Source organism: Orussus abietinus, unplaced genomic scaffold (assembly GCF_000612105.2).
Source record: "Orussus abietinus isolate OABI.00-Male unplaced genomic scaffold, Oabi_2.0 scaffold56, whole genome shotgun sequence".
Taxonomy (NCBI): domain Eukaryota; kingdom Metazoa; phylum Arthropoda; class Insecta; order Hymenoptera; family Orussidae; genus Orussus; species Orussus abietinus.
Window position 1 is genome coordinate 113,831 of NW_019394240.1, and position 27,784 is coordinate 141,614.

At 51.2% G+C, this 27,784-nt stretch overlaps 1 protein-coding gene across 4 annotated transcripts in view; it reads right to left on the reverse strand.

The window, feature by feature from the left end:
• The window catches only part of LOC105700356 (LIM domain-binding protein 2), a 113,356-nt gene extending 87,287 nt beyond the window's left edge, over positions 1-26,069 (reverse strand). For 3 of the 4 annotated variants that reach the window (XM_012426128.2, XM_012426126.2, XM_012426125.2), the window contains exons 1-2: positions 25,415-26,069; positions 24,159-24,816 (exon numbers count right to left, since the gene is read on the reverse strand). In XM_012426128.2, the coding sequence (XP_012281551.1) occupies positions 24,159-24,816; positions 25,415-25,439 (683 nt within the window). In that variant the 5' untranslated portion in view covers positions 25,440-26,069. Of the gene's footprint in view, positions 1-24,158; positions 24,834-25,414 lie in introns of all 4 variants that reach the window. The other variant, XM_012426127.2, reaches the window with a different exon arrangement.
• Between the last annotated feature and the right edge of the window lie 1,715 nt (positions 26,070-27,784).

Sequence of the window (27,784 nt, forward strand, 5' to 3'; positions counted from 1 at the left end):
ACATACATTAGTGGGAAGAAAATTGGTGCGGTACATCCCTTGGCAGTAGGAAAAAAATATTCGCCCCGAGATGGCCGTCGGAGAACCGCTGGCCAGCGCGGGGCTCAAAGGCGCCTGACTTCGCGTAGAAAAGCGAGGGATATACCTTACCAACTAACGGGGGGCCTTAACCCTTCGAGGCCCGCGAGGTGCAAACGAAATAATCAACCTCGGTATTACCGTGAATGGACCGCCTACAGACCCCGGGGAAAATACTGCGGGAATACATCTCCTCGCGCTTAACGCGGCCATTAACGATTCTAAACCAAATCCCTCTAATAAACTCCCAACAGATCGTTCTCGCGTCCCCGAGCACAGGTGCGCGCGCAGCCCTGAGTGCGTTAAGGATTTTTCATTTCCCCCGATTAATATATTAGATTCGTTTGAAGTAGCTGGAATTCCCCCAGCCGGTAAATAGTAATTTCGTCCCACCGAACGGGTATTAAAAAAGCAAGATCTTGCGGGAAAATATGGAAAATTGGCAGCACCGGTGGAGAGACGTCCGACCCGATGAGAACCGCTGGGCTGCTCGCGGACAAGTGCAGCGCGCCACTCCGCGCGGGAGCAGCACGCGCGTGCGCGCGCAGCCCGCCGCCGCGGCAACCCCCACTCCGCCGCCGCCGCCCCCACCTGCCGTGTACATAGGTAACTGGCCATGTACAAGTATCCGCTATTCTACATAAACATATTACATACGGGGGGAGGAGTATGCGCGGGGTGTCCTGGAAAAAAAATGTCTAGGTACAGTCCGCGGCGCAAGTTAAGATCCTCGGCGAAGGACCTGTTCCCGGCACGAGGATTTTCAGGTTTTTAGGTTAGGACGCTCTTGATCCTGGATATGACAAAATTGGATGACTGAAAATTCTCCCGGAGGGGTAAAAATCAGGTAGGGAATGATTATTCACCCATTGGCGCCATTTTCTCCCTCCTTCTCCATTAATTAATCGGAATTCTCTATTAATGTGCCGTATGTTGCAGATGATATATCTCGACTCCCTGCTCCTGCACATTCGGCAGGGTGATTTACGCCGACTGATTTACGCGCAGTCGAGGATTTGTCGCGTTAACCGGCGCATCGAGTGCCATAACTTAGTGCCCATCGATTAATTAACCAGGCCCGGTCATTTACAGAGCGTTTTGCGCCCCGTGTATTTCCCGTTCGGGATTCTAAGTAGGAAATTAACGCGACGTAGCTAGGTCAGATGTGCCGACGAGTCGTGTTAACAAAAACGGAGATAATCCGTCGAGATTAACATCGGCCACCCGAGCCGAGACGTAATCACTCGTACAGAGTACAGACTTCGATCCCGAGGCGTCGATCAGGCTTCCGATACTAAAAAATTCAACGTAAAAAAGACTAGAACATATAAGCTAATCGTCACCTGATACGCGTCTTTTTATTTTATACCTGCATGTAATCCCAATGAAATTAAATTAAATCTTCGTAATTCAAGTTATTGTCTTCTTGACGTGTATGTGACACTTTAATGACACCTTAATATTTGAACCTTTTGTAAACGTGTCCCCGAGCTCGTGGAACCGACCCGGATAAATACCGGCGGAAAGTAAGTGAGCAGCTGATCGACGAAGTTACCGGGCAAACCAGATTCATTCGTTGAACCTTCTCGGTGAAGTGGAACTTAAGCGTGGAGATGGGCACGGTGCCGAGATCCTTGATAAAGGAGCGCGATATCCGAGGGACTCATTCTCATGCCGGTAGCACAGGCTCTTGAACTCTTGGCGATTCACGGTGAATCGCAGAATCGGTCGGTATATCCCTCGATCGACTCGGATGACGGCCGATTAAAAAAGAAATAATAAAAAAATCAGTGCGTAATAATTCCTCCCTACCGTGAATTTCCAGCCGCGTTAGAAGTGTATTAAAAATAAAAATTAAATTTCCTAGAGATCGCCTTAGTTTCGTTTCGTCGAGATTCGATTCCACGGTCGGGGGAAAATGATCCTCGTTAGGGACCGGGGCGTAAGGATCAAATTCCCGTGCCACTGCCACGCGAATTCGGTCACTGTGCGAGGCCGCGCCACGCGTGAGTTCGTTTGCTCACTTAAGAGACACGGGGAGACAAAGAGGGACGCAAAGTAGACGAGGACAGGGTAGGAAGGGACTAGAACGACAATAAAGAAAAAAGAAAAAAAATCCCTAAAGGCGCATTAGCGTAATTGGTCGTCGCGTCTGTCTCGCTTCCCGTCGTTCTCGTCGCGGCCGATATGGGATCGGCGCGTATCCGCTCGCCGTCTCTCTCCCTCCCTCCTTGCGCCCAATCGCTCCGTCTCGCTCGCACTCATAGAGTTCGAGGGGCTAAACTTTTCTCCCATTTCCGCAAAGCCGGGCCAGTAGTTTCAACCCCCTCGCGTTATTATTTCTCCCTACTCTCGGAACGATGTTTAATTTTATTCCTAATCACGAACATGCCCCTAACGAGTAATTTGATTATTGTTAATTTTCTAAGAGCTCGACAATAATTATTTCCTTTTCATTCAAGATAAGACCTCTTGTGCCAGGAAATGAACGCGTAAAGAAAAGTAAAAGACCTTACCTTAATTTTTTTGTCTGACGTGCAAAGGAATAATATTTGCAATAAAAGTGAGCACCGCTGGCGCGTGTACAAAAGTAACCCGTAGGTACATGTAAGAGGTAGATATGCATCAACACGAACGTGCGCAATGCACAGGTACATAGCGCGATGCTTCGTGATTACGAGAATAAGAAGGGACAATTGTTACAATTGCAATTATCCCGGCCGACCTGGTGACGTATCAGCCTCTGAAATCAACATGTCGGCAAAGTGTCTCCATTGAGAAAATCCCTCATCGGGCTCTGCCCTTACACAAATCAATTGTTCTATAAGTATAATTCTTCAATGAGTATAAACTCGCGGGCGGGAAATTACCCACGTGTCGAATTAAAAATAAAAAAAAAAATACCGAGCATACATAATCCGACTACTGCTTCAGGCTAATACGTCTACAGACATTCATTTAAAACCTACTCCCGGATATAAGAGAAATAAATAGTGACGTCAACCGGGATTGTCTTAACCGACGAGCGAGATTCCGCGTACGAGTAGTTCTCACTTTTCCAACTGACTTAACGCGTGATAAGAGCTAATCACTCGAAGGTCACCAAACCCTGGATTTCAATCTCGGTCGGTGCATCACGCCTTAATCCAAGATTAACTAACCAGTTAACCCTTTGAGCGCCGTGAACGCATAAGTGCGTCCGACGTTTGGTCCAATATACCTTGCACGCCCTGACGAAATTCGCCCATACTGCAAAAGGTCTCAGGGCCCAAAGGGTTAAAAAATCTCGCAAAATAATCACGGTCGGTGATGGACCCATAGTCCCGTCACTAACGAAGACACCTCCCGCGTGTCTCAAAGTGAGCACCCCTGCGCGTGTACAAAGTAACGTGTACACCCGGGTCGCGGATACGTACCAACGCGTACATACATAACGCGATATACAAGACGAGCCCGTAGGTGAGTCCGCGCGTGTAAGTGCGATGCCTCGCGGGCGCGGAGGGAGGGAGGGAGAGAGAGAGAGAGAGAAAATTCATAGGAGGGGAAGAGAGCAAGAGAGGGCTGCGAGAGGGTGGCGTGGGAAAGGGAGGAGAGAAGCCAGAGGGGGGCGAGAATGCGGGGGACGGGGGGCGGGCAAAGTATTGACCGGTCTATCTATTAAGCGGCGCCGATATCCTATTGGCCGGGAATTGTCCGAGCGCGAGAAAGCGGGGTAAGAGCACGAGGATCGACGCGGACACCCCGACGAAACAACCCGGACGTCCTTAGGACCCGTTCACGGGGGTAAATCGTGGCCAGGTGGCGGAAAAAGGGAGTGAAGGTCAGAGGTCGTTGGACGATTTCCGGAAAATCCCTGCAAGAGGGGGGTCGAAAAAAAGGTTAACTTCTTGGCGAGTGCCCCGATCCTCGGCGAGGCCGACGGGTGGAGGGAAGGCTCGCCCACGCGTCCCTCGCCTTTTATTCGCGTTTACCCCCCCTCCTCCTCCTCGGTTTCGTCGCTCTTTTTTATTCTACGCAAAAGGAGAAAAATCGGCATCCCGTTTTCTCGGACGCGTCACCCCCCCGGGACCCGTGCACCTTGAGAGAGCGCGCTCGGGATCGGGACGGCCGCGGCCCACGTGGTCCACCTCGCGAGCGGATCCGCGTCTTCTCGCGATCCCTCGCGACTCCCCCTCGAGGAGACACCGATAATCCTTTCCTCCCGTTTCCGCGGATCGCATATCGGACCCGAGCCGCGATTTACCATCCTGGTCTGGAAAAGCGTCCCTCCGGAGGACAGGTGCCCCTCTCGGGGGTGGCCAAAGGGGAGATATATACGTATCGACCGCGAAGGATCGGTCCCACGTCACGTCACGTCGCGCGTCCCTCCTTGCGACTAGCAGGACTTCGATTCGGTGCGAGGGCGTAGGTACGGGGAGAGCAAATGAAAGAAATGAGAAATAATGGCACACAAAGGCGGGCGGGAAAAAGGCCCGGCGGGGGGGAGGGAGGAGGGATTTTCCCGGAATGCGGACTAGCCGGCGAGCGCGCGTGCGCGCTGGGCCCTCGGTCCTTTGAGAATATTAAAAACTCTTTTTAATTCTTTTCATTTTTCATCTATTTGCGCACTCGCGTCCGGCCGGGCCTGCGAGTCGAGGGAGGGAGAGAGAGAATAAGGGAAAGGGAGAAAAAGAAAAGGAGGGAAGGGAGGGACGTCGGGGGTAGGGGGAGAGAGAGACGGAAAGTGGCTCCGCGAGCGAGAGGGAAAAAATTCTGGATTTTCCGTCGCTAGGGTGCGACACGGTCGTCCTTTATGGGGGAAGGAGGGAGGAGGTGGCGAGGGGGAAGCTACGGGGCGGGGAGGAAAGGAGGGGGAAGACTGGGGAGAGGGCGACATACAAAAGGACAAACGGACCGACTGATCCGCGGAGGGGACCGGCAGGAACTGCGAAAAGGGAGAGAGGATAACGGGGGGAGGAGAGGGAGAACTATGAAAATTAAAGGACAGAAAACAACGAAGAAACGACAGGTAACTAACGAGAAGGGAAAGCGCCGGGGAGGGGGGTAAAGGATTATCGATTGACTGATCTCGTTGAAAGTCGTCGAAACGTTTTCATATCGGAGAAGTTATTTCCTGAGATTACCGTGTGTTGTATCGTATCAATTACGCGATTACGTATACCATACAATGGCCCTTTTATATCACCTCGATTCCGCGATACGGTCCGCGATTGTCATTACAATCCCACTCTTGTAAAGTCGAAAAAAAAAACAAAAAAAATAATGTACGCGCAGCGACCTCAGTCGAGGAGAGAGAAGGAGAGAAAGGGTGGGACGTACGTAAGAGCGAGGAAGACGGAGAGGCGTGGAACAACAGTTGCTCCGGCCGAACTTTCCGTGTCCGGACAACAACATCGCCGTAATGTCGCGTCGGGACGACCGAGCGAAACGACGCCTACCCGGCGAAGTGTTGTCCCTGTTTACCCCGGATCGCCCTCCTAAACTGGCCTCCACCCTCCCGCTCCGAAACCGTAACTCCGCGCCCCCGCCCCCTCCCGATCGCCCCCACTACCTGCGCTGCGACCCTCGCCCGCCGCGGCGACCTTCTCCGTCTCACTCCGCCGCGCGCCGTCCGCGGCGCTGCCCTCTCTGTCGCTCCCCTTCCCTCCCCTCACCGCCGCCCCCCACCTGCTCCTCGTGGCTCAGAATGCCCGCGAGGGCGAAGGACGAGGGGGGTGGCGCTCGCCCGCTTCCGAGAACGAATCTACATCTCGAGAAACCGGCCGAATCTTTATATTCCTAGGCCTGCAGAAAAAGGCGGGGAGGGGGGAGGGCCATTTTTTTACCAATTACCGGGTCCTCGCTCCCGTGCGGAGAGCGTTCCAGTAACGCGCGGGGTGCGGGGGAGGGGGCGATGCATTATGCGCGCATAATGGGGTCGCGGATTGTTCGACATTTTCACCGGGAGGAGGACTGATTTCCGCGGGTTCCCCGGAACCCGGATATCCTAGATTACGGGTCTGACTACTTCCGGGACGTCTTTAGGAATAAAAAATAAATGATACTTGTTGGGCAGTAGAAAGAAATATGTATTCAACCCTTTTGGCCACTGTTGGTGGCTAGTCACCCGGGAGGGGTGATCGGGGTTAAACGTGGTTTATTCGCAATCGTCCCGTCCTGCGATAAAGGAAGGATATATTAATTCTTCAGGAGCAGTCGGAGGGAGTGATGAAAAAGACTCGAAAGGCGCCTCGAAGTGCACCCGGGAAAAGTATCGGCGGGAGATAAATTAAACAGGGCACTGATAATGGCCAAATAAATACGCAATCGGAATCGATAAGTACTCCCTGTAATTGCCGCGTTAAAAAGTGGAGGATGGATTTCGGTGAAAAGGAAGGCGGAAAAAATAAAAGGGGAGGGGGGATAAAAAAACACATCAAAGCGCCGACACTCGGATTGAAAAGCGCGCTGGAAAAACATTTGAGTCACGGAAAAATGTCCCTCTCGTGAAAATGGGAGGAATGAAAAAAAAAAAAACTGTTTAAAATGATATGCGCCCATCTAATTAAGCGTGGCAACGTAATCGAACGACTTAAGGAAAATATGTCAAGAAATCATTACATCGATATTTCATTTGTCGCAGAATTTAAATTTCATCTCGTTAATGTTTTCTGCAGAATTTTGTAAAAATGAACTCCCCGCTTTCGTCCTGTAGGATGGAGTCAAATTAAGGAGGACATCGTCCCGCCAGGTGCGTGGCCACTAATTAAGGGGGCCTCGAGATATCGATAAAAGAAATTACGGAGGAAACAAGAGATCAATCGAGACGAGTTTTCCGAGGCCGTGGAAATACGCGCCGGAGGAAAGTTTCGAACGAGGCATTGAAACGGGACGAACGGAGTAACGACTCCGAGTCCCGGAAAAAGTCAGTACTTAGGGTTTAATTACAGGGTCGGCGCGATTGTCAAGTGTACTTTGAGAGCGGCACGACTGTAAAAGTTAAGTGCCGCGATCCTTGGCACTCGAGTCTTAAGCCGGGCCCGCAAATCGGGTCTCCCTGGTAGAGACAGTGCACAGTGTGTACAAACGCAGCGGCGCAAGTGCGCCTTGCGGCACGCGTAATTACCCGCCCAGAAAACCATACCCTACGCCGGTGGGAAAGTCGGATAGTCGAGGGAGAAAAAGAAAGGCACGAGGGAGAGAAGAAAATGGTAAAACGATTAAGACCCATGGACGTAGGATATGTGGAGCCAGATAAGTCGAGCATTACCTTGAAAATCTCCCGAAGCCTGCGAATAGGTAGAAAAGATATAATTAATAATAAATGTAATTAAAAATATAATTTCAGTGATTTACCCGGTGAGCCGAATATATTCTGGCAAAAAGCACCTGATTAGTTTAATATCTCGAGCTACCTGTCTTCATAGACAGATCAGGGCGCAGGGTCCATACATCCTACGACCATGTTAAAATCGCGAAAAATCATGAGAGACGGTGCATAATGACTACCCTCCTTGTTGAAAAGTGCAATTTCCTCGCTTCTAATAAAATTCTCTTATGGGCCGTAATTGTCGGCTGTAATAAGGTCGACTCGTTTCCATGGGGCTAGGATCTGCGAACTTTTTTTTTCACGTTTTTTTTCTTACTGTCCGGTCGTTTCTCGCTCTCCTGGCGAAAAACAAAAGTTTTCCCCCCTTCGGTGCGAAATACGAAGATTTCCCTCCTTCGATTTCGTCCTCGCGGAGAAAATCATTTCTTGGATGCTTTTTATCCACTTTTTTTTTTTTGAGGAGTATTTGCTTCGAAAAATGAAAAATTTCTCTCCGACCTGCAAAATAATAAAACGATCGAAAAAAAAGCGGTCGAAGAGAGCGCGGGGAGAATATGCAAATTAATTCGGGCGCGAATAAACGAGGGCACCAAATCCGTCCTTGGATTTTCCCTCGGCGCGGGAATAGAACGTTTTACAAGAGTCGCATCCTAGAGACTGGAGTGAAAATAAAAGTGCAAGGTCTATCTAGCCAGGACTCGGAAGATGAAAATAATCCCGTTGAGGTTCCCTCGAGCGGTTTGCGGCAACAAATGATCGAAATCGCCTTTCTCCCGTGATTTTTAAATCCGCACATCTAGCCGCGATACTTTCTCTGGCTTTCTAGCAACAAAACTCGGGTACAATCGTTTTCCAGTAAAGACCGTCCGGTCTCTGCTCGCCTTTTACCTGAAAGTAGGTGAAAATCGGATTGCGCTCTCCTCGAACAATTTAAACATCATTTCGGAGATATATCATTTCTCTCTCCGGTAGCTCTTAAAAGTGATGATTGTCTTCGATAATGCCGGCCTAATTAGAAAGCTCTCTGAAAACGCGATTCCCTTCTCGGAAGGGGAATTGGGGGAAAAAAAAAAGTGGGAGGAAAAATATATCGAAAGGAGTTTCATTCACCTTAACGGGGACATGAACGTAAGATAGTCCACGGACGGCGGGGTGCGGACTGGACAAACGTAATTTAATTGTCTAAAAAATCAATTCCTGGCCACGACATGCTATCCGTGAGTGGAGGTAGGACATATTACCATTGGAGGTACCATCAGAGGTACCACCGTGCGTACTTACGATAAGAGCCGAGCACGGGCAATCGCGTCCGCGGCTTAAGGGCGGAGGAGACGCTATAATCTCCGCCAAGCCGCGGTCACGTGCCGCCAAGTTAACTTAATTACGGGCAATTAAGCGGCACTTAAGCGACCAGCTTGCCCTCCTCATCTGACGTAAAGTCGTCCGCGCGTCCGTCCTGTACTATCAATTGACCAATTCCGATTCGCGGTCCGACTTTAAGGAAAGGTGGCCGTTTACTTACCGGACTTTTCTAACAAAAAAGAAAAAAAAAATCCCGGGTCGGGTTTTATCGAGAGAAAAAAAGAGAAGAAGAAGAAACCATGATTATCAGGAAAAAATATTACTTTAGGACTATCCTGTAGGAAGGAATGAAATGTTACACCCGACAATGACCCGCTCGTATCAGTAAGGTAACAATAGGGCATGATATCCTGACGAGAGCTCCGCATTACCGATTTTCCCAAATCCAGATGAAAACCCGATCGGAGCCCGAGTTAGGCAGGATCGGGTCCTGTTATCACTTCCACTCGGGATTATAACATCTCCGGATGATTTCCTCGAGTCGAGGGAATCCGGGATAGGCCTCGACGATTTCCGCCGGCATCGCGGAGAGAACCCGTACGAAACTGGCCGGACCGGCTGCGGTGCGGCGCGCTAATGGCGCCGCTGACAGCTCGACTAAAAGCCGCCCGTTATGAATAATAATCCGTGATTAATAGAGCGCTAAGCTGCCACCGCCTTGCGGCGTGAATGGCCGTAGTACTATCGTAGACCCCCTGGCTATGCGGCGCCTCCATTCACGTACGTACGGGGTGTCGCCGTGTCGCAATAATTCGCGAGCCATCTCCCTTAAGGGCCATTAAAGTGGAACCGTCGATATCTCGAAGAAAAAGCGCGACGACGCGCACGTGGGTCCGCCCACGTGGACGGGTTTGACAGAAATCATGATTTCTTTAAAAAGATCAAAAACCGGTGATTTTTCTTTTTCCCTTTCTAAATCGGGATTTTCCTTCAAACATCTCAATTATTTAAATAAACTCCTCGTTCGAAAGAGGAAGTAGTATAAAAATATACAACGCCATGTATTATTGAAATCGTTCCCACCTTGGGGGGTCCGAGATTTTCAGATTTTTTTTTTTCTGACGTATGCCGAGGAACGTCTCGATGAAATTTCGCGAATAAAAGTGACACTTCAATTAAAGCGTTCGTAAGTATCTAGGTATAAGAAGAAATTAATACAAGGCATAGGGATAATTGTAATCAACAAAGGGACTCCAGGCGTGCGCGCGAAGGGTCGAGATAACTGGCGTTATCACCCTTAAGTCCTATTAAAGCAGACCTGCCGATATCTCGGAAAAGAAAGGGGGAAAAAAAAGCGCAACATTGTACGTGAAAATAATATGAATATAAATGTGATAACACCGCGAGGATTTCAACCGATCCCCTTCAAAGACGATTAAAGTGGACCGGTTGATATATCGATAGGAGAGACACAATGACACGTGGAAATAATAATCGAACTGGATATTTTCTTTTTTCTTAGAATTTAAAGAGACTTTCCGCAACGTGGAATTCCGCCCGAAGTCTTATCAATAATTTAATGAATTAATAAATTGCTATCCCGCGCGTGGTTGTTATTACTCCCGGTAATTTGATATGGATAAACCTAACTGGCCCGTGATTCCAATGAATAAAATTTCGTTCGACGTACTATTAGCCATTAGTCATTCAATTTGTCCTTATCAGAATGCCCGGCCGGTGGCAAATCAGGCATGCACTTAAAAAATGATCCAGGCCCAGGAGTCACCGAGAGAATGTAAAAACTCCATTAATCTCTTTGGAAATCGGTTCGAATCCCTGACCACACTCAACCGAGCTCGTTTCAGCGACTCCGATTGGCTCCGCCAGGATCTGATTCGGATGTCCGATATTGCACGAAACTCTATCACGTGCTCTATCCCTCAATCTACTTTCGGACAGAAAACCAATATAAAAAAAAAAAAAAAAATTGGGGGAGAAGGGAGAAAAACACGCCCTAGAGGTGAGTCGCATTAGAATGTTGGCGTAAACGACGTAATCTGTTCATTCGCGAGATCGCCGACTATTTCACCGAGTTGATAAAAATAAAAGAAGAAAAAAAAAAGACATTCAACGCAAGTTGTAACGAACTAAAAAGTAACGTCACATGTATAAAAAAAAAAAAATGGCATTTCGAAGGTCAGAAAATCGTATGAAATTTAGGATAGAAAAAAAGTAGTCGAAGCAAAAGCACGAGCTGTTTCGCGTGTACGCCCTGGCACTACGGGATACGATTTAAGATGTAAGTGCACGCAATCGCGAAGGAGCCATCTCTCGGAGTAGCTTCCACAGGTGGTCGGGTCGCGAAACTGACCCTTCCTCGCTCCTCTCGGGTCTGCTTGACCCTAGGCCCGCCGAGGTGGGATAGGTCGCGGCGAACAGCACTGACCTCGGCGAACAGCACTGACCTCGGCAAAAGTCCCAGGTAAGGTGGCCGATAACAAGTGGTAAGCACCTCCGATAGCGGATGAAGCGATCAAACCCCATAAAGGGTACCTCATGTTACCTCCGCTGATATTCCTCTATCTAAGTCGAGTAGCCTACGTCCAAGGGCTTTTACAAGCGGAAAATGATTACAATTGGACCCTAGTCCATTACCTATCACCAAATCTTCCCCATTTCTCGTCATTTACCGCGTGTCACTGTCAACTCAGTGTTGTCTCCTTCTTTTCGCGCGGTTCCATCCTTTCCGTAAGCGTCGTAACGACCGACCGTAACCACGTTCGAGGCTATCGGTAACGTGGGAGTGTTAAGAGGAACCCACGGGGACCTATTCCGAGGTTGGCCAGGAAGTGAAACCAGAAGAAAAACCCTAGGTCCGGCCAATCGCGTCGACCCAATTTCCCTATCTGTCGGGTAAAACTTATCGGCCCGGGCCGCGCGTGTAAACGCGTGCACCCGCGACGCGAGCAGATGTGTACCTACGTACACCGGTATATATAAACGTATAAACATATGCATATGCATATGTCCATATTTCCATAAATCCATACCCAGCGCGGGACGGGAATCTGCCGACCAGCGAGAACGTCGGATCGGTTCCTACCGGGTTAGTTGCACAAACGAACCCGGTAGGATCCAAAACAGGACGCAAATTGGTGATCCAAATTTCTATTTTCCGTTAAATCTCGTTAGGTCGATTCAACGACTCGCCCTTCGCGAACCAGTTTCGAACAGGTCCGACATAATAAGTCCGTCTACGAACTACATGCGTTCTTGACACCAAGTAAATGTACGCAATTAAAAGCAGGTTACATCGCCCTTAAAAATAAGTTCCCGAAGTATCAAACTAATCAAACGATTCCCAATGAAAAAAGGTACCAATTAACATCGAGCTGCCCCAAAAATTAGTCCCGTTAAAAAAAGAAAAAAAATTCAACATTTTATCACGTTAACTAATTCTCAAGCGAGAGACCAAGAGAAACCGCCTAAACCTCGTGGATGAAGTAAACAACGACGGAGGAACACGCTATTAATTGGCACCGTTAAATCTCTTCCGTTAATAAAGTAAATTAATTTAAATATAAAACGGCACGAATTTACGGGACAACCGGACATAATTACGTGAGCGCCGGGTGTAATCGGCTTTCGCGTCCCCGGGTCTTTGCAGGGATTTAACGCGGACGTGCATTCGGCATTAGAAACGGTTCGGAACGGATGCGGAACCGGTGCGGCCCGGCGACGGGTCTCCGGCGCGCAACCAGGACGCGCCGGTTCCGCGAACCGACTCGGACCGAGCCGCGCGAAACCAGTTTATCCCTCGCGGACCAGTCCGGGACCGGTCCGGATCGTCCAAGGGGAACGGTCGATCGAGGTTGCGCCGCGCCGGTTGCTCGGTTGCATCTGCCGCCGGCCGAAGGCGCCTCGCGGTTGCCATGGCGACCCGCCGCCGCCGCCGCCGCCCCCACTACCGCCGCCTCCGCCGCCACCACCACTACTGCCGCCGCAGCCCGATGTAATTATTTGAAAAACGCCCGCCGCAGCCCCCGCCCCATTCCGCCCCCTGACACGGGGGGGGTGGTACAGGGCGGCGCAAAAGTGCGCGCCGGGCTCGGGTAATGCGCGCGAGATCAAAGAGCGGCTTTGACGTTTAGAGGGATGCGAGAAGCTTAGTTATGCCCTCCCGAAAGGGCGTAACCGTGTGACCGGGGACATTTTTTCTTCCCCTTCCAGAGAAATGAAAAAAAAAAGAGGGGGGGGGGAGGAACGGGAAGTGGGAGAAATAAATAAATCGGACAAGGGGACGCGCGCTTGTTCTCGAGATTAAAGGGCAATGTCTGAGGACGCCGCGGGAGGGGACTCGAAAGTTTCCGGATCGTGCCGGGAAAGTGGATCACATTGGTGGAAAAAGGTAATCTAAAAAAAAAGAGATACTTTTTTCTTTTTCTCTTTTTCAAAATCAGAAAATCACATTTCGCCGTACGAGGACGCGAGAGGTGTCGAAATATGAAATTCTAGCCCGGTTTGTACCAGCCACCCCGAAGGGTAGGTAGTACCTACCTTGGCTACCTACTTGAATGCTTAAGGGTGTACATAACGTGAATATCGCGCCGCGGGTCAGGACTCGCGGCGAGGTAAATACATGCCCGCGAGTGGGAGGGTACCGGGAGGTCTTATTACGCGTGCATACGTAGGCGCGCGTCAACGTGTACAGAGGAGTACGTAATACGCGCATACGTAAACGCGAGTCGCGCGCTTACGTGCACCCGGCGGATTCGCGGGGACGCGTCGGAGCGAGAATCGCGGAAAAGCCGCAGAAAACCGCGGAAAACCGACGCGAAGTGGGAGGAGGGGGAGTGCGGAAATCTCGAGGAGCTCCGACGGGGAGACTCGAGGTGGAAATTCGACTCGGTAATGAAATCAAAAAAGACCCTCCTTCCCCCCTGGGGAATAACGAAGGGTGTTCCAAGGAAAATGGACGCGGCCAAATTAATGCGGATATCTCTTTTTATTCGCGATTCCGTTCCCTCCTTCCTCCCGGGTCGTTCTCACGCAAGAGTCTCGCAGCCTCGTTAGGACCAGTAAATCGTTCAATATGGGAGTCTAAAATTTATCTTAAACGTTAGGATATTCTAGATGTCTTTGGAACGAGGGGAAAGTGAGGTTATACTTGCAAAGGGGTTGGTCGTTTATCGGTAGGCTCGTTATGGTTCGCGTGACGTCATAAGGCCGAGATGCGAGAGCCAATTGATCGGCTCCAACGGAAAGGTGCGGGTCGAGTATCCGAATGACGGTGACGTCACGGGTTAGGGACACGAGGGTCGATCGATCGGCTCCAACGGAAAGGTGCGGGTCGAGTATCCGAATGACGGTGACGTCACGGGTTAGGGGCACGAGGTCGATCGATCGGCTCCAACGGAAAGGTGCGGGTCGAGTATCCGAATGACGGTGACGTCACGGGTTAGAGACAGGTCGATCGATCGGCTCCAACGGAAAGGTGCGGGTCGAGCGTCGCGATGACGTGACGTCAGGACCGACGAGGCGCGAGAGCCAATTAAGCGGCTCCGTCCGCGGCTCCAACGGCATGTCTTGGACGGCGGGCGAGGCGGCAGGGTGGGGGCCGCGGCGGGGAGGGGAGGGGCTCGAGGAGGGGGCCAGGAAGACGGAGGTGGGGTTGCGGCGATGCTCACTTGTTGCTTGCCCGACTAATTGCCAAGTAATTGGCCCCGTAGCCCCGGTCGTATAAAGTTTGCTTCATTGTCTTTAATAACACCATGACCTATGCTAATGGCTCGCGCCCGGTATTCACCTCCTCGCTCAGCGGGAGGAAAAAGGCCGGCGGTCGCCGGGTGGGGGGGGCCGCCCGCGAAAACGACCGAAATGGGCCCCAACGGGGCCCCTTTCGGGGCAGCTCCTCCAGGTATTCATAAACGCATCTTTACCTCCACTTCGCGCGTTATCGTGGAACGAATTTCCCCGCATTTCATACCCTTCAATAGGGGCACAGTTCACCCTTCACGAATTTTTTTCTTTCCACAGAAATGTTTCTTTTTAATGACGCGCAGCGAGCCCCCCGGATTCTCGGTTTACGCCACTGTCGCTAGGATTGAATTAATTCGTAAAACCGGAAAAACCATCTGAACTATAACGCGTCCTTACCTCCACTTTATATGATTCACGAACGTTCGTCATCGACAGGAATCGATTAATTGATAAATACGTGTATTCGGCACGGTTACGTCTCACCTGTACACATCCGCGATTCTCACCTCCGCGTTATCATATACCTTCGTTTCATCCTTCTCGTTACAAAGTCTCGTGTTTTCGACAATTTCATTCCATGCAACAACGACCTAAGTGTATCACTAAATCACGGTTAACTATCAGCGACGAAGTCCTAACCTAACATCCACGTTCTAACCTAACCTCTCCCTCAGACCGGGTGACCCGCCATCCGGGGATATTCTTCGTTAGAATATCCATTAACAACGCGGCCCCGACAACGGGTACCTACAACAGTCTCCTTCCATTTTGTATAAACATTTTTCCTGCCATAACCTCACCTCGGGACTTCCTCTCGCGCGACGCCGGCGACGGCGGCGGCAGACGGTAGTAACATAACAGTTACCGTTACCGTCGCCGTCCGTTCCCGCCGCGGAATCGCCGCGCCTCCCCGCGCAGGCGCGAAACTTTTGATTTACGCGCCGTTAATGCACCTCCGCGGCCCCTCGGGGATGCGGTCGGTGTCAGCGGGGAGACTCGGCCAGTGATTGGTTTACGACGGGACCGCGGACGCGGTTACGATCCGCGGCCTTTCCGCCGCGGATTCCGCCGTTAACGTCCCGGTAATACATCGCTCCTCGCGCGACAAAAGCCGCGGACGTTGTAAAACGTCCTTATACGAAACTGGAGACTTCTGCGCGCATTTTCCCGATATTTACAGCCGCGCCTTCGAAACGAAACACTCGGAATTTAAATCAGTCCCAAAAGCGATATAGTTGCTCGTTTACACGGTGAGATGATTTATTTGATCGATCCGTTCGCATCGAAGCGATTTTCATCATCAATTTGCATCTACCCTAGTCAGATCTATCGTGCTAATTTTTTATTCCTCGAGAGGATACCTCCGAAGGAAAAAAAATTTTATGTAAAAATCGGTCACCCATCCCAGGGCGTACCTTAACCTGGCGAGGAGCCACCCCCAAGTCGACGGGGCGGAAAATGTCGGACGGACGCATGTCAAACGAGGGAGTCAACCGACACCTGGCCCCTCTGTGTCTTTTGACACGATTCCGCGAGAGCGGGAGGGAGTGGGCACGACGCCCATGGATACCCGAGTACACCGGGGTGTCCCCTCTGACGCCGGGAGCGTAGCCGAGCGTGAATAATATATTGACCCCGCGGCTCGTTTTATTAAGCTGTAACGTAACCCGTAGAACGTAACTGTAATCCGTACAAACAGCGCGTATCCGAGCGGACGATTGAGTGCGTTACAGGGACGCGCGCGCCGGCGAAGGAGGCGCCTTCTGTCCTTTTCCCTCGCGCGGTCGCTACCTCGCTCCGTCTCCCTTCCTCCCTTTCGCTCGCGAGCACGTGGTCCGCGCGACTCATATACGGGCGCCGCGACCACGTGATCTTGGGCCGGACCACGTGATCTCGTGCCTGGACCACGTGGTCGTGTATCGAGACCACGTGACCGCCGGCGAATGATCAATTTCTAACGACCCTCTAAACGCGCAAAGTTAAGCCTTTTTTCAACACGTTTTGCTCCTAGATTTGAATATTCCGCGAAGCCAGAAGGCTTCTTACTTATCCCCGGGGAATAAGTTTTCCTCGAACAGGCCGCTAGCAGGCCTTCCGCGATCCCGTTACGATCTGCAGGGGCGATGTCCGGTCGCGTCGGTCTTTATCCGGGCCTCGGACTCATTAACAGTGACCGTAGAGCCCCTCGGAAGAAAGCGGTTTTACGGTCTGGGAAACGTCCCCGAACATCCCCGGCTAAAAGGCGGCTAAGTGTGTAAATTACAGGGGGAGCTCCCCCGTTTACAGGGAAATACTCCGAGACGAAAGTTGTGCGAAAGGAAGGGAGAGAGAGAGAAAAAAAAATAAAAGGAGGAAAAAGTGGCCAAGTCGACCTCTTACGCGCGCCTCGGAGTTACCAACCTCACCGAGACTTTTTCCAAAATGCACCCACTGAACAATAAAATCTAAACTTCACGAAGAGCTGCATTATCTTCCTGCATGAATCCTGGATTAAGTATATCCTTATAGTTATCCGAACGTATCGAGATAAGGAATCGCGTAAGTAAATAAAGTATGAACGGAGAAATGAATAAATTAATAAATTTCGACGCGACCCTTCGGGGCGGATGCCTCTATGTCGAGCGGCAACGATATTCGCCCCCGTATTTTCATAAGTAAGTGCCAACTGCATTATGCAAGAACTATACTGCTATAATAGAGCGATAAAGCGGCTGCCGATAGGCGATGCGCCGGTAAATTGCGTTACGACGATACCACCCACTTCCGGTATAGAAACGTCGGAGAGCGGCGCGAACGTGGTTATAGACCGAAGTGCAGCCGCGAGCAAGTACGACCGACGTATTCCATTTTAGTAAATGTTAAAATCAGCAAGTGGTTTAGCAAACGTTAAGCGAGGCCTCTTTGACGTCACCTCGGTCCTACGATTCGGATAGTCTAGGAGGATAAGTTTATCGAGTGAATTTATTCGTAGGAATTAAGCACGGGAGGTATATGTCGGCCAGCGTTCTAATTAGCCGGCGTGCATTATCGTTAGCGTACTCGTCGAGCGTTAAACAGTTTTCAAAAGTCACCGTGACATTTTCCACGCAAGGCCCGGCTCTACGGCACGCCTCTTTCTCGCGTGCGGCACAACGAAATAAATAATATAATCGCACGCATAATATTACGACGTATATGCGGAACGTCAAGAGGGAAAACCCAGGTTAACACATTAATCAAGACCACGCGATTTAAAAATATCCGGACGTTTCAGAGGAATTAACCATGCAAAGTTGTACCACGATTTGCGAATTTCACGCGAGGACTTGAATCCCACTGTTAAAAGGGTCCGTCGTTTTAATACAACGGCAAATTTTATAACACCTTTCAAACCATCTCGTAAAATATCCTATCCACTAAGTACATGTATTACAAGCCTGTAAAACATCCAATACGTATCCGAATCCTTTTTAGCCCAACTCTCGATATCCAGAACGGTGGTTCAAGGCACCGTGAGATAATTCCCAAAAATCCAAAACAAGAGCATAAAACCATCCAAATAAAAATCATCCTCCCCGCACATCGAGAATCTCTTGCAGTTCTCATCGGCAGTGTATCAAAAGCGTTCCTCCTTTCCACATATAAAAATCTCCCAAAATTGAGTGCCCACCCGAGGGACACTGCAGGGAAATGTAACAGGAATTTCTTCTCCGCAATATACCCTTTCGCGTGTATATTACAACGAAATAGAAAAATAAAAAAAAAAAAAATACTAGAAAATGCCGGAACCTTTGCCCGCCTCGTCTACACAAACGGACACCGGCGGAGCGATTACGAATCTCCCAAGCGGAGCGTAACGAAGAATTAAATAAAAACCCGTGGAAAAACCGCGACCCGCCCGCCGGCCATTGCCCAGGCGGGCGAATATACAAATCCACCGCAATTTTTTTTTCCCCGGTGCAATAACGCCGGTTAAACAGTTTTTAAACGTCACCGTGACATCCAGGCCACGCGCCGTTTTCGCCGTTCCCGCTCTTCCCTCCTCTTTTTCTTTTTCTATTTTTTATTCGCGGGGGACGACAGCACGGCGGGGAGAAAAATGTGCGAGCTTTTCCGCGACGCGGGACGATCGCCGCCGGGACACTGAGGAGGAGGGTCAGGGGGAATAAAATGAACAAAGAGGAGGGGCGAAGGGAATAAAGAAAATCGAGGAAAACGCGGAAGATGAGGGGGGGGGCGGAAACCCGCCGCGTCGGCTAGACTGCGTCGTAAACTTCGACGGCGAACTTTCGAATTTTCGAAGGAGGTATGTATCAACAGCGGTCAACAGGGATTCGCGATTTAGCAAATTAACAAAATCCCGCCAGTGCCCCGTAATGAGATTCTAACCTCATACCCAAAACCTATCCACCCTGAAATAAAAATATAACACCTTTCAAAGTATTTATATTGAAACATAGATCTGAAAATCACGACGCCGACTACCCCAAAAATCGAGCTGCAATTCTACATGACCCCTCCGTCAAATCTCGAGAACCCATGAAATTCTCTCCTTTATCCGACGTAAACTCCTCTCCCTCTTCCCAGCGGGGTAGATGTATCATTTTGCCGGTGCAACTTTTGCGCCGCATTCTGAATTATTAATACTCGCCGACAGATTTGAGGCCCCCGGTGGACTCATTAAATGTACCTTCCCGAAAGGCGAATTCAACGTCAAAACACGATTTATGAACGAACAAGATGAACCCCCCCTTATTTACAGTCCCCCTCCGCCGAAAAAAAAGGGGCCCCTCGGGACATGGTCGCAAAATTCATTACTATCCGCGAAAACGAACGAAATTCGTCAGTCGGTACCCGCGCGCATTTATTAATGGCAACTAAATCCTCTTCGGGGGCAAAGGGCAAGAGAGGGGGTGAGGGGAACGACCCTGAAGGGGGGCGGGAGTGGAGGAGGCCCGACGAGGGGCGCGACCGAGGGGGGCAAACCGGGCGGCGAGAGGGGATAATTCCACGGCTAAATATCGGTAAAAATCAATACTATCCCCCTCCCCGCCGTCACTCGGGTTAATAATGCAACCAGGGGGGGCGGGGGCGGCGCCGCCGCAGGGCGCGCTCAGGTGACGCGCCGTTGTGAGACTACCTTTATCCTAATTTTGCCTAATTTCGCGAAGGGGCCGCTTCGTTGGTGCCGCAGGAATGCGATTTGCCCGAATGAGGGAGAGAGAGAAACAAAAAAGGACGAGTGCGAAAAAGAGAGAGAGAAAAATGGGAACTGAGGAACAGGGCAAGGGAGCGCGTCGCGCTCTACTTTGCCGACTGAACGAGCAGCCGATAACGTATCTGCAAGTGCAGGGAGGTCCACGAGTCGCTCTGCGATTGGACGTTTCAATTGCATTTCTGGCCATGTACAATTAACATAATAAAATAAAGAAAAATAAGATAAAAACGAAGCACTAGTGAAGCTAAAATAACACAAAGCTTATGTTCTTATTTGTTCGTGCCGATTAAACCAATTCGACGGACGAACAAAATCGCGAATAAGCAAGAGCGAACGCGAATCTCCATATTGGGGGAAAAAAAAGAAAAAAAAAAGCGATAATGCCGGAAGGCCATTAGCTCGACTCGCGATAAACATTCGTTCGCTGATTAGCAACAACGTCGAGCTGTAAAACTCGTCCGCGGTTAATTAACCGCTCCTGTATAACGCGCGTCCACGCGCTGTCACCTAAAGTAAATGGCAGCGCAGTAATGACGTCGACCTTGATTTTGAGGCGTTACGTCACGTGCCTTTTAATTACGCCGATAACACCGCGCGTACACGTCGCGACGTCAACGGGCGAGCCGCTTGAAAAAAAGAACAAATGAAATGAAACACATCCTCGGGGCCAGATATATGAAACACTTCACCGAATCGAGTGCACCGTTCATTTGAAAATTTACCTCGTAAATACCCGATTCCTAAGGAAATCCCGAACCCTCGCGAAATTTCATCCTTTAACACTCCTTCTTGCCCAATCGTTAAGTTCCTTATAAGAAAAAGAGAAGTAAAAAAAAAAAAATGAATTTTCCCGGGTATCAAGACCATCCATAGGGCCCTCCGCGTTCACGGGACAAAGTGTCAAACAATTCCGTCTACCCAGTTGAGAGAGAAGCTTCGCGAACGATTGACCCCTCAGAAGCCGCCTACGCGTCGCCCCCTAATGACGTCTCCCATTTGTCGAATAAAAAGTCGCGAGGAAGAGGAAAAAGGAGAAGGAGAAAAGGAAAAAGATACGCGACACCGCGAAGGCGTTACTGGATTGTCCTTGCACGATCGGTCGGGGACGAAAACCTGTGTTTAAGATAAAAACGTCGTCGCGTCCCGGGGGGTGGGTGGGTGGTGGGCAGGGGGGAGGGCGCGTTTTGTGCAATGGTCGGTACGCGGACGCGAAAAGGTAGAGAGACGGCAAAACTCGGCGCCCGCGGGACGTAACTGCGACGTCCGTGGGATCCGCGGGAAAGTGTAAACGGAGGTGGCGGACGGACCGGGACGGAGGAACGGGAATCTCCTCCCGGAGGAGGCGAAGGTGGAGGAAAAGGAGGAGGCGAAGGTGGTCGCGGGCGGAAGGAAGGGACGCCGAGGTTCTCATTCTACCGGCGTAAGATAGGATCTCGCGTTTTAACCCTTTAAGGGGTTACGAAAGGATCATTCCAATATGTACCAAAACGTCGAAATAAAACCTTCCTCCGAAGAGGGTCCCCTGAATAACTTCAAACTTTGACACGTGATTGTGAACGCCCCAAGGAAGAACGAGCCCTTCGTGAAATTTCATTTTTCCCTAAAAAAAAAAAAATATGTGATCTTAGTCCTCAACACCCATTCTAAAAAGGAAATGGGATAAAATAACCCCCAACCACTCCAGGGAGCAATAAACAAACGCCAGGCCCCATCTCGCCCCCCGTGACGACAATTTCGCGTCATCCCCGAACATCCTCGGGACCAAAGTCGTCTTCAAAATCGAAAATCAAAACCAAGGGAAGGGGATTTTTCACGCGGCTCGCCGAAGTGGCTTTCGGCGGGTTCTTGTTTGTCCTCGAGGGGAAAAAAAAAAAAAAAAAAATCACAGAGCCGGACCGAAATCGCGTTGCGGCGAGTTTTCCCGTGTTTTCGGTTTCCCCCGCCTCCCTCTTTCGCTCTTTTTTGCATTTCAACCACTCCCGCCCCTCCCTCTGAAAATTCGCGGCTTCGATGTTACCGAGTGGGTTCTATTTTCGAACGCGAGCCGGAATGGAGTCGGGAGCATTCGAGGAGACCGCCAACAACGAGAAGGACGGAAAGAGAGAGAAATGCAAAAAGAGACAGGAAGGAAAAACACAGATAGAGGGGGAGAGAGAGATCCCCCGTGAATAATTGAGACGCGACCAGAGAAAATAATGTCAAAAATTAAAACACGGCAGACATGAGAACCGTCGCACCCCTCTTCCCCCTTCCCCCGTAACAGGGGGGAAGGGGGAGGTGGGTCGCGTACAATCCGGGGCAAAAGTACCCGACCCCCTTCCCCTCGAGGCGAGGGTACAAACCGAGGCAAAAATCTCGCTCCCGCGATTCGACCAACTGCGCAAAAGAAAAAGACAAAAAAGACCAGAAAGAAAGAAAGAAAACAATTATCGACCTCTTGTCGGCTCTCTGTCTCTCTTCCTTTCTCCCGTTTAACGAATCTCGTCCTTTCGTTCCTTGCCGGCATGTCAGTTCGAGCCTAACCATGTGACACCGCAAAGTGACGTCCGGACATAAGTCGGACCCCAGGTCACGTGGCTTGCGATCAGCTGATCGCTGTCACGCGGTGACAGCTCGTTAGCGCGCGGGCTCTCCACGTGAGTGCATTAGCAGCCGATCGAAAACGATACCTTAAATCAGTTTCTCTTAGTCGGTCCGTATATACTTATTTTTTGGATCATTTCCTATTGAAATATTCCAAGGAATACTGTAATATTAATTAATGAATAGCCCGTTGATCATCATCATTGGAATAGCGAACGAAGAATAGGGAGGACGATGGCGTTATAAAGATAGACGGCGCGAGTTAAAAAAAAAAAATCGTGTCCGATTATTCTCACGGCGTATCGGAGGGGGCGGGAGTTCGTAAAAACAGAAATAAAAATAAGAAAAAAATAGAAGAAAGGAGGCGCAGTGCTTACAACTTGCCGCAAGTTCCGAGCAATTCATTACAAAACCGCCCGAGTTACCCTTCCGAGTTACGCTGTTACTTGTTTGTTCGCATTAACTTTCCTCGACTTCAAAATCATGAGACAAATTAGTCCCCCGTTCGGGATGCCTGGCTCTTAGAGGCGGCGAACACAGAGAAAATAAGAAAGAAAGGGAGAACCGCCTCAATTTCTCACCTCAAAACCTAGGAATAAAGATAACCCCCTAAAACTATTCGCACGCCTTCCACCCTTCATTTCATGGGTCAAACTTTTCCCTCTAATTACCCTCAATTTTCCTTAAGTATCCAAATAATGCCGACCCTTCAACAAAGTAAAAAAAGAACCTCATGAAATATTCTTAACGAGAATTCCTTCCCACCCTGTAATACAGATACGAAGTACGCGAGACGAGACGTAACACTTACCGGACCAAGTAAAAATAGAGGATAAAAAGGTATTAAAAAAATAAAATAAAATAAAAAAAAGTGAGAGAGAAAAGAAATTAAACCAATCTAGAGTAACTCTATCGACAGGATGCTGCTCCCGTATAGGCGGCCACGTGAGGCGCGTTTCATCTCGCGGCCGCGCGTGTCTCCCTAATCGTCACCCCTTATGTCGTACCTTTTAAGCAATCTAAGCGATAATTACGCAGGACGAGCCCCTTCGGCAAGTCGGATCGTAAGCGACTGCACCGGCGATCGGCCGACAGCGTTGCGCCGGAAACGCGGTAACTGTATCGCATCGCGAGGTGCGCACCCGCGGGCTTCAAATGACTCGCAAAAGGTGTAAAGACGTTCGTAGTTTTACACCTGCCCGCTTGATTGAATTTTATACCATGTTTAATATATTTTTTTCTCCCCTTAGCGAGACATTTCGGCATTCCTGGTTCCGGGGATCCCGGGAGGTCCGCGCTGTTTCTTACGGTTCTTATCAGGCGACCGCGGCCTTATCGAGAGGGGCCCCTCGAAAGTGAAACGCCGGGCGCAGGTGGACGGCAAAGATTGAGACGAATCTCGAGGGGGGGGGGGGGGGGAGGCGCAAATGCACCGCCCGGGCGGGCCTATCGGCCCCGGGGAATGCCGACCGGCCAGGAGGGCGGACGATAAATAACAGGGCCTACCTGTCCCGGGGGCAGCGCTATCTAAGAATGTCGGTAGTATAACGACTCGGCGGATGCTTCCTCCTCGTGTTTTACATATCGGCGCAGCTGTTACAGGAGGTACTCTCTTAAGCGTTTACGTTTTGGCAGGTCGGACAAGATTAACGAGTCGCGACGCAGGGGCTCGCCGAAACTGCGCGCGATCAGGTCAGAAAGGAAACCATCAGGTTTCCACGATGGTTTTATCACCGAAAGATGCTCATTGGTGGGCTGTCGAAATCCACGTTTTGCAATCCCATGGGAATGTCTACCGCGAGGACTGACACCGAGAGCATTCCACCCTGGGGCAATTAATTCGAGCTTGACTCCGCGATAAAAAATTTGACAGCGTTCTGCTTGCCATTCTACGTTTTCTCAATTAGAAGCATGGAATAAATGACTCACCCTTGATCCATCCGGTCGACCGAACCACCAGGTCCCATCATCGCAGGATGTCCAGGTCCGATGGGCCCCGCCATGGGATGTCCACCAGGGCCGAACGGGCTTCCAGGTGGCATCCCATACTGAGGTCCGCCAAACGGTTGTCCAGGTGAAGGGAAGTGAGGGTTTCCACCTCCAGACGGCACAAACGGCGGTCCGGAGGAGCTGGGCCTTCCGACGAACTGTGGCGGTCCACCCGAAGGGGAGCCAAAAGGACTCGGTCCAGGTCCATTGTACGGGGGACCGGAACTATTAGGTGGTGGTGGAAAACCAGCAGAGTTCGGTGGTGGGCCTGGGCCCGGAGTGGAGGATCCACTCGGGGCAGGGGACGCGGTGTACTGAGGAGTCGCAGACCCTGGCGGAGGTCCTTGATAAGGCGGAGCCCCTGCAGGACTTCCCGCTCCTCCGGGGAACGGGCTGGGACCTTGGAAGCCTCCCGTGTTGCTTGGAGGACCTCCCGTACTGTTATAAGGACCGGAACCAGGGCCCCCGCCCTGACCAACTGAATTGGGAGTAAACGGCGAAGCCTCCGAGCCGGGCGGAGGGCCCTTCCAGGAGGCGGGAGTACCCGGGTCCTCCAGGGTGGTAGTGGCTGCCAATGGCGTACTTAGGCGGCTACAGCCTGAAAAACACATCGACCTGCTCCATTATTCTCTGCAAATCCTCTCAAGTAACTACATATTAATCTGCAACATAATACCGTCACTCTAAATACCCCTAACTTATCACTCCCAGTTTCTCACTCTTACAACATAACCTATCCCCAAGTAATGCCCTGACATATAAGTTACTCGGTTCGATCACTACATCATAACCTATACCACACGATTGCACTTCCAGTTAACTCAACAGAATCAAAACAATCGTTCCTTATGTATCTCAATTCCAACATTATCTCTGAATAAGTTACAACATGGTTAACCTATTCACTAGAGAATCAACCAAACAACAGCTACATACATTGAGTAAACATTACGCTTTCAGGTCAGTATAGCTGAAATTGCCCCGGTATATTCACGGCATCAAAACAAATTGAATGCTAACCAACAAACCTAACCACGGTCCATTACCGTAAACCTCCTACATCCATACCACGATCCGTCGTCAACGGAATCTTTATCACAACTTGTCGGGGAGCCCCGAGTCCCTCGATCCATCCTCTGCGATGCCCATCGCAGAGGTTTCTACAATTTCTGCAAGGATCTTAGAGTCATAATCACCATTGTTAGTCCCATTGGCCTTCATTGTCCCACCATCCAGAGGCTCATTCCATCGCAGCGTTCCGCCGACGAAGCGAATGCCGGGGTGAGGTGCTCCGGCCGAGCGACGCTCCGGCGTAAGCGTCGGCAACGTCGGCTCCGGCCGGGCGGTCTCCTCCTTGGCGTCCACCGAGGCGGCCCACCGCCTTGGCGAGGTTATGGTGCCGGCGACCTAACCTAAAATCGGGTCCTCGTCCCGGGCGCTGCGGGGCTCTGCTCGGTCTCCGCGGAGCGATGCACCCTCAGAAGGGCGTTCCGGGGCCCTGGGCGTCGCGGCGTCCGCGCGGGGGCGACAACGTGGCTCTTCTCCTCGGCGAGTCGGCGACGGCGGCCCTGGGGCCCGACGGCGCCGGCATTTCCCTGGCGGTACTCGCTCCTGGCTGGCCCCGGCGGTGGCACCACCTGGCGGCCTCGCGGCGCACTCGGCGCCCACCCGGGCACGCTCCGACCTGCGACGCCCGCGCTTCGGCTGCCTCGCGGTCAATTCTCGGCCATCCTCGGCCCGTCACATCTTAGAACCTCGCACGCGCGGACCCTCTCGCGAGCAGGGCACACGAGGCACGCGCAACACGCGCCAACACGTACACACGACTGGCACACGGCGACCGGCGCGAGAGAGAGGCCCGAGCGGAGCCGCCGCGGATAAACACTACGCGAGTCGCTGCGCGGCGGGGCGCACGCGCGACTACGCAGGCCCGACGCGCGCGCCGAGGCACCCGTGCCGATCTCCACTTCCCCGAGATTCCGCGAAAGATCTGCGCCGGAAGCCAGAAAATCACCCTCCCTCGTCGAATCCTCGCCCCTCTCTAGTCCTCCCCCCACTTACTACGGGAATTCACCGAGCGTACCTCGGTAACGGTCGCTCGCTTGACCACCGCGGTACCTGCGCGCACGCCGCCATCTTGGATCCCATCGTAAACACGAGATACACACTCCCGAGATGGCGAGGAGGACTCTTGCGGAGCTGCGGGTTGATTCGCCAGGGACGAGGCCGGATGTCGGCTCTCGAGGGCCACGAACTCCCAGGCAAGTGTCCGGGTGATCCGCGTACGCAGGACTCGACGCGACGTTTACCGCCCGTTTGCGGGGAGTGCGCGCGCGGCCGCGGGTCGCGACTCGCGCGAACACGTACGCACGTGCGCTCCCAGGGCCGGCGCGAGCCGCGCACGCACCTCGGCGCGGATCTCCTCCGGGAATCGGCGCGCTCGACGTCCACGTGCACTTCCTCGCGCCTGCCCGTCAACCGGGCCGAGCGTCGCGACGGACGCGGCGAGGCCGGACCCCGGGGGGCGCCGCCATTTCTTCCTTCTTTCGCCTCCTGCGCCGCGCTCGCCGACTCCGAGTTTTCTCCTTTTTTTCCTCCCTCGACCTCCCTTCGCCTCCCGCGACCTCTTCGCGCCGAGTTGCGCCAACCTTGGAGGTAGGATACCCGCGAGCCACGACACACCCCCAAGGGCTTGCGGCCCTTCCGCACCCTCTTTGTCGGTACTGCAGCGCCCTGCGAACTCTCTCTCTTCGATTTTCTTTTCCGTCGCCGAAGGACCGTGCGTGCGCGGTCTTCTTTCCTGTCCTTTCTCCGTTTACGCGACGCTTTGTCGCGCCCTCTCCCTCGGCCCCTTTATGTCCCTCTTCGTCCCTCCCTCTCGGTCCGCGGAACTCGGCGACTTCGATTCCGCGACCTTCCGCACTTCGCGAGGAATCAACGCGGAGAGAATCGGCCTCGACCTCGGAATTCTAGGAATTTTTATTCAATCCGGACGGATGTTTGTTTACGGACCCTGCTAGGGTTCCGTAACAACGGTGTAACCGTTACACGTGGAGAAGTACTTAATGCTATTTTTGCTCCTCCTACCGGAGAATGTAGGTGTTATATGGACGATGCTCATGTCGACCGAATTATTTCATCGATATAACGAAGTCCTTTGGTTAGGTAATTTTTGTTGATTACGCGAAATGCGACCGGGCACCCCGCACGTTGATTTAATTTTCTACCCTTAAACGAAATATTTGATTTATTGGTTAATGGATTTTTTGAAATTTAAAAAACGATTTTATTAACCACTTTAGTTGAGTGAAGCCAGGTTTATCGAGTTAAGTAAAATTCGGTTCACCCGACCGAGATATTCCCCGATATGAATCAAATTTGACGAAATGACTTTGTTTAATGAACCAATTGTCTTTTTTTGTATGCGTGGACGTATGCGCTCGTGATTATGAAAGTGGTTTAAGAGCTTCTCTTTTTGTTAAAAAGCGTATTGTAACGTATCGGATAAATTCATTTTGTGTTTGACTTTTTATTCAGACCACTTTCATGATTACTCCTTATTTAAG